We start from the raw sequence: 8,934 nt of genomic DNA, 5'->3' as shown, positions 1-8,934 counted from the left end.
TAACTTACTTCCGTTGTCTATGGCCCGACAGACCTGCACGCACATGGAGAAGACGATGCACGCTGTAGAGGAGCTGTCCACGCCACCGCTCAGAGGCAACAGGAAACCAGCCTGGGGTGAAAGGTCAAACACAGATGTCAGTGTGCGCTGTTTATAAATGTCAACAAGGCATTCGAGCTACAAGAAAGGGAAGGTTAGTTATAAAATGCTACAAAAATAGTTGCCCAATAGTGGCAAATCTAGACACATATCTATCTGTATATATATATATATAAAGATTGATATCCGTCTGGTCACTCCGCCCTCTGTTGCGTCTCGAGCCAGAACCAATCAGATTAACTTTTTTCAGTGACACATGTGAAACAGTGGAGCTAAAGTTGTGTAAAAAAGTAACTATCTTAGTCTTCTTTTTTAAAATGTTTTTATTAGTTAATTGTTGACCGCGCTTTTTTTTTTGCATTTACTTCAGTGTTTGCCTTACCTGTCCACTTCTTCGCAGGTAGTCCCAGAGCCAGCAGGCCGGCCCTAGACTGGACAAAAAAAAAAAAAGATTGTAAACCTAAACTAGATCAAATAAAATAAAATGTCAGGGTGGAATGAGATAAAAAATCCATGAGATGATACAAGACACAATTGAGGGACCATGAGAACAAGACCATACGATATTAAAAAATAAACAATCATAATGCTTGTGGGATTAATTGACTATGTAGAATAGAGTCTGTATTAGTTTTATTTGTACCTTATTTCTTCCTCGGCTGTGTGGTATCTCCAGTCAATCGGTTCATGAGTCGGGAGGAAAATGTCATCACAGCTCGACAAAGAGAAGTCCACTTTGACTCTGTGACAGGGTCTGAGGCCGGTCTCCTACAACACAGAACACAAAGACACAGTAATGTACATTTTCATTAACAAGGATTACGGCAGTGAAACAAATATTAGAATATTTGCAGAAGACAGGAGCAATGACATAAGCACATTTGAGTTTCCTTTAAGGCGATGCCATAGAAAATCATCTGTCTACTTTGGTATAAGAAACATTTTTAGAACAGGTCTTGTGTCCTAAGCTTTAGAAAGTATGAAGTACAAAAAAGTATAAAGAAAGTAGAACAGACAGTTAAAATCATACTTTGGGAAGATTTTCCATGGAGATAGATAAGTTTTATACCATACTGTGGAATATTCTAGCCAAAAGGAACAATATTTCCAGGGAAACAAGCAGGAGGCCAAATACGAGTTAGGTTTGTGGAGATGCGAGCCTACCTAGATTAAAGATGCACATTTTTCACTGCCAAAAAAAAAGTACAAAAATGAAAACACAAAACAAAATTTTTTTATCTTAACCTATTTTTTGAAGTCATATACCACAGGTGTCAAACATGCAGCCCAGGGGCCAGATCCGGCCCTCCAAGACCTTTAATCTGGCCCTCAGCTGATTTTCTACTAAAATATTTTAATTCTATTTTTTATTAAAATATTGTTAATTTTCTGTGGTGTTTATCACAGCAGCGTCTCCAGTGTCTCTGTACGTGGCCCCTCCCACCAGAGCAGCACAAATGAAGACTTGTCTCTTTCCAAACGCTCATAAAGGACGATTGTTTTGACTGTTGACTGTGACACCCTCATCAGAAAAATGTCAAAAATGAGAAAAGAGGAGCCGAGTGCAGGATTTTCCAAGAAAAATTTACTTATTCCTATTTATACAAGTAAAACAAGTTCATGTTAAAACATTGTGTTGAAATTGTATTTTTCTTAAAGTTTCAGGTTGTTCATAATATTATAATATGTTCATCAGAGTTCATCAATTAAAAAAATAATAGATTTGTGTTTCTCTGCACAAATATTTGAACTTATTGTTATTTTTGGGGTTTATATGCCTTGAGTTTTCTGATCCGGCCCCTTTGGGATCAAAGTAGGTTGGATACGGCCCCCGGACCGAAATGAGTTTGACACCCCTGTTATATACTGTGGTTTTAATTTTGGGGGGAAAGAAATTGTACATTACAACATCTAAATATATCCAAACAAGACAATAACCAACAAAAAATTCAATGCTGTCAACGGACAAAAGTTTTAGTGTGAAGATGAGCGGCGAAATGTCTTCACTCTTTTCATCATCATCGGCCAAGCTGACAGAATTGTATTTTTCGTTTTGTTTATGAAACTTGGAATTTGTTTTCAAGATGTAAATGTGTATCCAAAATGTAATGTTATTTTTAAACTTGTTAATGTGAAATGTAAAAGTGTTTTGCACTTGCCGGTCACTGTAGATCATACCTGGATAACTGAGGGATTACACAGGCAAACAAGCAATGACTATTAAATCTTCTAAACTCATGTCTCACCAGGTGTGGGTGACATCTCTCTCCTCTGTAACTGCGCACATCTTCTAGGTCCAGAGTGGCCATGATCACCTCCTACAAAACACAGAATCAAAACAGTTAATACAGTTTAAAATAAAAAATCCTTCAAATGAGTTTAGGATTTTTCAAAACAGTAAAAGCTCAAAACTTTTTACCACGTCGTCGAGGGAGAACTGGGCTCCCTGGGCGACGATGTCTCCATTGATGCCGATCATTGCGCATCCGTCGTAGTAAACTCGGTCTCCGTCACAGCCTTTCTGGTTTGCATACAGGTAGATCCCTCCACACTGAATGAACAAAATACACACAACATAAGATCTCTATATACTATACTCTATATTTATAGTATAGTACTTCTCTGATATCATACTTTTACTTTCTCCTACTCTTACTTCTCAGACAATCAGAATCAGACATCTTGCACCTAAATTGCCATTGTAACCCACTATCGGACATTATTAAAAAATCCTATCCTATATCCTATAACCAAACTCTATACCAGGGGCGTCAAACTCATTTTCACAAAGGGTCACATCTGGATCATGTTTGTCATCAAAGGGCCGGTTGTAAAGTTAAGACTGCAACTGTAACTGTAATATCGGTATATTACAAAACTTGTGCAGCTCTGGGGAAACGGTTTTGTTTATGACATGTGCTGTAGAAATAAAGTGGATTGGATTTGATTTGAAAGTTTAAGTTAAAACATTCACATTACTCCTTCTGTAACATTAATGAAACAGATGTCAGTGTTTCTTTTCTTGGACATTTTTGGGGAAATTTGATGAGTTTTCTTGGCCTTTCTAGTGGCGGAGATGCAGTCACTTCACGGGAAACAACTGCAGTGCATTGTGGGAGATGTAGTAGCGGCACAGAGTCACAAGATAATCATAAATTATGCCTTTTAACCCCTTGTAGGCCACATAAAATGGCTTGTCGGCCCGGATGTGGCCCATGGGCCTTGACCTTGCCACATGTGCGGTATAGGCGAGTTTCAGCTGACGTCATTGTTATTAAAAGCCCGCGTTGCATGCTGGGAAATATTTTGGTCAGAGGCAAGAAACACGATAGCGTCAAACACAGTGCGTAACCTCGTGTATTTATACCCGATAATGGTAAATTCCTGCTGCATTATCGGATGCACAAATTGAAGCACAGAAGAAGGAAAATGTCTTTTTTGTATTCCGAGTGAAAAGAACCACTAACGGTGAATTAAATGGCTTTCAAACATCCGCAGAGCAAACGTAGAAGATCCTAGCAAACCGTGGACTCCAACAAGTTCAACAACACATCGAGACTCTTGGAGGTTTTCATCTTTTCTGCTGTGAATGGCCCAGGAGTTTCCACCAAGTCATTGTGGATATCACCAAAGTGAATATTTGTCCAGGTAGTTGGCGATTCTAACCAGAAATTCAGTTTGGTCCACGCTTTGTAGGGGTTGAAAAGGGTGATTTGGCTCCATCGATGCTTATGACCAATTTCTGGTCAAATGTTCTTGGGTCCTCTGCCGTTAGAGTAGATAAATAACCGGGATCAATACCCTTTACGTGCTTTCTCGCTCCGTCCGTCATGTTGAATTAGTGTTTATTGCCGCCAACAATGAAACTCGCCTATACTTTCAGTAAGTGGTTGACTGGTTCTGAATTGTAAATCTCTTACTTTGGCAGTGGTAGAGGTGATCAGGTTGACTCTTTGGTCGGCTTTACGCAGCTCATGGTGACTCGCAGAACCATTCGTGAAGATCTCGACTCCATCCAGACTCATGTTAATGTGAGGACTGTGTGAAAAGATGCACAAGAAAATATAAATATCATTTATATGGTTTATACCTCTGTAATTGCTAAGCATACCCACTGAATGAACAAAAGTTAATTAATAATTATTCACAACAGCTTCAGAATGTGGGGCCATTATTCAACCCCAAAGACGTGATTATTGTCGGCTGCAGTGGCATGAAGTCATAAGATCACTATAGGTGTAGTTAATATGATTGAGATTCAGGAGCAGGACCATGCCTCAACCACCTGTCCTCTCCTCCTCACCAACAAACCACAACTCACTTCGACCACACCTCTAATTTCCCAGAAGCCTATTTGTAGCAGCCTTTCCCATCATCCCAGTTTGTCTCAGCTAACTGGACTCCACCCTCCCGCTTCCTATCGTGTTCGTCTTTCAGCCGTAAGATACCTACAAGTGGGGTCCCGTTCCGGCTGGGCCAATTGAAGATTGAGCCGGAGCCCCCACCTAGAGTCTCAACCCAGCCATCATTATCAATAAACTTCTTCTTCACTCTGTGTTGTTGTTGGTGTGGTCCTTGCTAGTGAATCATTGTTTATTCAGCCAATCCCTAACAGATCATAGAGTCACACAGGCCCTTCCCCTGCCTCTGAAATTATGACATCAGCTAATTCAGGAACATAACATATTTACAGTTGCGTCCCCTACTGGTCCTGACCTGTTTGGATTCCACAGCTCCTGACAGATCTCAGAGCCGATACACGTGTCTTTAGTGGAGAGCACACAGTCACCAAACGGCACAGTTTCCTAAAGATAAATCAAGATAATTAACAGGTTTTATTTCATTTTGGATTTATTTGATGTCCATATATATTGAATAAATGTACCAGTACCTGTCCAGTTACTTCTTGAATCATTCGGGGAAGAAAATAATCTTCAACCTGCCTTAAAAGAAAAAAAAAGTCAACACCAACTGAGAAGTAATCATTTCTAATTAAGGATAATTGGCCCAGTAAATAATAGTCAGTGCCTTTCAGACGTCCATCACTCACACATGACACACTGTATTCATTCATACAAACTCAGTGTGGTTGAAGTGTCTTGCCTAAGGACATGATGACATCATGCACTGGTTGGAGTTATAATCAGAGAAAGGCATTTTAATATTTATCTAGAACAGGGGTGTCAAACTCATTTTTTCGTCTGTGGGCCGTATCCAACCTACTTTGATCCCAAAGGGGCCGGATCAGAAAACTCCTGGCATATATACCCCAAAAATAACAATAAATTCAAATATTTGTGCAGAGAAACACAAATCTATTACAGAAATCTTTTTTAAAATAAAAAAAATACTATTATTATTTCAAAAAAATTATAATATTATGAACAACCTGAAACTTTAAGAAAAATGTAATTTCAACACAATGTTTTAACATTAACTTGAATGCAAATAGGAATAAGTAAATTTTTCTTGGAAAATCCTGCACTCGGCTCCACTGTTCTAATTTTTGACATTTTGCTGATGAGGGTGTCACGGTCAACAGTCAAAACAATTTAAACAATTTCCTTTAAGAGCGTTTGGAAAAAGGCAAGTCTTCATTTGTGCTGCTCTGGTGGGAGGGGCCACGTACAGAGACGCTGGAGACGCTGATATGTTAAGCAGCGCAGAAAATTACCAATATTTTAATAGAAAATAAAATGTAAATATTTTAGTAGAAAATCAGCAAAGGGCCAGATTAAAGGTCTTGGACGGCCGGATCCTGCCCCCGGGCCTTATGTTTGACACCCCTGACCTAGAATCATTAAAAAAAAAAAAAAAAAACACTATTGACTCTTTACGGGTGCTTTTGAGGAGGCCACGATGGACGAGTGCGACTGAAATGTTTGTTACTGCTCGAGTGAACACTTTGCAAGCTGCACTAACAATTTTAATGTACAGTTTTATCTGCAGACTGAACAAATCAGACAATGAAATAATAATGTCACTCACAAATATGAGATTCAGTGCAATAAGAGATCAGTCCAACATGTGGAGACACTGGTGTGGTTGTCTTTTAAAAACATGAATGTTTATTATTTTGTATTGTCACTGTCCTTGTCTGTTTTTTAAATGGACCGTGAGTCTGGAATAAAGATGATGATGATGATGATGATGACTACTGTTCAGACTAGGGTTGTCAAAAAAACAACACAGTCGCTCATTCACAAGGTTTTTTTTACTCACATACAGTAAATAAGACAAATTTTGACTCAACATCAGAAATAGTATAGGCCTGTAAGTTTAGGAAATTCAAATTTACATTATTTTGTTTTAAAAATGTATTATTGTCATTGTGGCATCAAAAGTGGTATCTAGTATTAAGCCTTTTCCGTTGTATAAATCATGTTTAAATGTTAGTTCTGTCACAAATCTGATTCAGACCTGGTTTGGTTCCAGGGGGAGAACCAGCGCAGCTCTCTGTGCACTCCGACATTGGCCATCGACATCTTTGGCCTGATCAGAAGAATCTTCCTACAACAATTAAGTAAAAGGGAATTAACACTTGTAATTATGTAAAACGGTCAAAGTAAAGCAGGAAAGTCAAGTCTGACCTGTTGAGGAAGATGACTCTGCAGTTGTAGCGCACATTGTGATGCATGATGGGCCTAAAACAACAACAACAAAACATAAAATTATCATAGTACAATTCTGTTTACATTTTTTATAAACAAATGTAATAAAATATCATTGGCCCCAGGGGGAAAGTAACTCTCTCATTTTTAGTTGTAAGTGAATTTAACTAAACCACACCAGTACTCACATGCCCACGTCACAGATGATGTCCTGAGTGACCTGGAGACTCCAAAAGTTTTTGTAGAACCTCAAAACTGTGCAGCAAAGTGTCAGACTCATAGTAATGGTCCGCGCAGCCGTAACCACTGAAACACAGACAGACAAATGAACAGAGAATCAACAATAACTGACAGACAGAAAACTAGAGGTAAACTTTTCTAACCCCTGGTATTATTATGTTTCATTATGTGCGTTTTAATCAAGTCTGCGCTTCAAATTCATAATTGTGATGATAGGTGCACTTGTTCTACCTTGCAAAACCTGGACCAAAGACACTTTATCTACAAAAATTTGTACAAATAATTACTAATAAAATATATTATACTTTCTGTACAAGTTAATTTTGACATTATAGAGGTAATCAACTGAAATGACCAAGATTTAAATAGTGAACCAAATAATTATAATTATGTCAGATGAAGAAAAAGAGGTAGAGCGCTTCACTGGGTCTTAAAAGAGTAAAAAATAGCAATACAGGTGCTCTATCTACGAGGGTTAAAACAGTAGGCAAAAGTCACTTTGCCCTGACGAAGAACATCTTGTTGGTCGAAATGTGTTGGCGTCCCTTCATGCAATAAAGGATTTTTAATATATTCAGTCGAAGTGCCTCGGGTTTGTACCTTGCCCATTTTTACATTTTCCAGTAAGGGTAACTTTCTATTTAAAGACTAATCGTAATTATGATTTTTGCCAAAATCAGTGTGGTCCATACCAGTGTCACATGAAGAAATTTGAGACATTAATTGGTTTGAAGCTTAATTAATTCAGTGTGCAAGCAAAATATTAAGAACAATAATACTATATAGTTTAACAATAAATAAATAAAAAAATTACCATATTTCCAGCTCAGGTCCAAGTCTGTATTTGGCTCCCTTAGCTTTAGCAATTTCTATACCTGTACAACACAACATAAACAACCCACAGTTAAGACCTAAAAAGACCAAGTCGTTATAAAAATAATAACATATTTTTAATAACTTAACTGAGTAATGAAAGGTTATCAATAAATAAATAAATAAAATAAAATGTCAGGGTGGAATGAGACACAAAATCAATGAGATGATGAAATAAATAAATAAACAAATACATTAAAATAAATAATTAAATCTGCAGATCACCTAACATAAGATTATCAAACTATAAACAAGTAAATGTACATTTTGGAAAGAGCAGACAAACCCACATGTCACTTGAACGGTATGACATGATTCATTAATTAATTTGGAGGGTTAGGGTTAGTGTTTACTGTGTTTTTATTGGTAAAGGTGTGTATAAAATGAATAAAAATACATTACTAAGTGTTAAAAGGTACATAACATAGGCTTCACTGTAAAAGAAATCGATTTATGTTGCTTAACACAGTATTATCAAAGGCGTGTGACTTTTAAGTTATGCAACTCCTCCTGCTGCTCAAAACAAGTCTATTTTTGTCAGTTATATTCTATTCCCAAACTACACATACTTAACTTATCTTAGCCTTTATACCAACACATAAAAGTAAAAGTTTAAGTCACTTACTTTTCAGGATTCTCTCTAAGTTTCCTTCAAAGTCCAGAGCCCACTGATTCAAGGAGCACGTCGCTAATGTCACTTTACGTCCCATTTTCTTCACTCACGCGTCTAAAACTACAAATCTGAGGCTAAATTAAAAAGACGCGAAGTTAAAACAGCGCTGACAGGAGATTTAAAAGCTTTTTTTCAGGTCTAAAGAGGAGGAATGACTGGAGTAAAGTTGTCATTGAGGTAAAAGCATGAATGAAACGGCACAGTGGACTTCTTCTACAGGCTGCACAAAGGCGTGTTCACAGCTACAGCGCCATCTAGTGGGAATGTGTGGTAAGGTTTTTTTCAACACAAGGGGTCATCATACAGTTAAAGCAATACTTGAAACAAAATACCTTTACACAACAAAAGAAAAGACAATAAATTACAGCAGTTGGCAAATACAAAATGTAAACAACTAAAATCACATAAAAAAGGTTTCAGAAGAAGCACTTCCTGGGC

At 37.6% G+C, this 8,934-nt stretch overlaps 1 protein-coding gene across 1 annotated transcript in view; it reads right to left on the bottom strand.

The window, feature by feature from the left end:
• nadsyn1 (NAD synthetase 1) overlaps positions 1-8,704 on the bottom strand; it is a 39,319-nt gene extending 30,615 nt beyond the window's left edge. The window contains 14 exon segments of the mRNA XM_020923334.2: positions 9-111; positions 482-530; positions 743-867; positions 2,346-2,417; positions 2,519-2,650; positions 4,020-4,137; positions 4,816-4,904; positions 4,991-5,042; positions 6,520-6,609; positions 6,690-6,743; positions 6,899-6,930; positions 6,932-7,016; positions 7,765-7,825; positions 8,449-8,704. Coding sequence (XP_020778993.2) covers positions 9-111; positions 482-530; positions 743-867; positions 2,346-2,417; positions 2,519-2,650; positions 4,020-4,137; positions 4,816-4,904; positions 4,991-5,042; positions 6,520-6,609; positions 6,690-6,743; positions 6,899-6,930; positions 6,932-7,016; positions 7,765-7,825; positions 8,449-8,533 — 1,147 coding nt within the window. The 5' untranslated portion in view covers positions 8,534-8,704.
• Between the last annotated feature and the right edge of the window lie 230 nt (positions 8,705-8,934).

The sequence above is a fragment of the Boleophthalmus pectinirostris genome, unplaced genomic scaffold (assembly GCF_026225935.1).
Source record: "Boleophthalmus pectinirostris isolate CB_2022bp ecotype Guang Dong unplaced genomic scaffold, ASM2622593v1 HiC_scaffold_19, whole genome shotgun sequence".
Classification (NCBI taxonomy): domain Eukaryota; kingdom Metazoa; phylum Chordata; class Actinopteri; order Gobiiformes; family Gobiidae; genus Boleophthalmus; species Boleophthalmus pectinirostris.
This window is presented reverse-complemented; position numbering and strand designations above follow the sequence as displayed.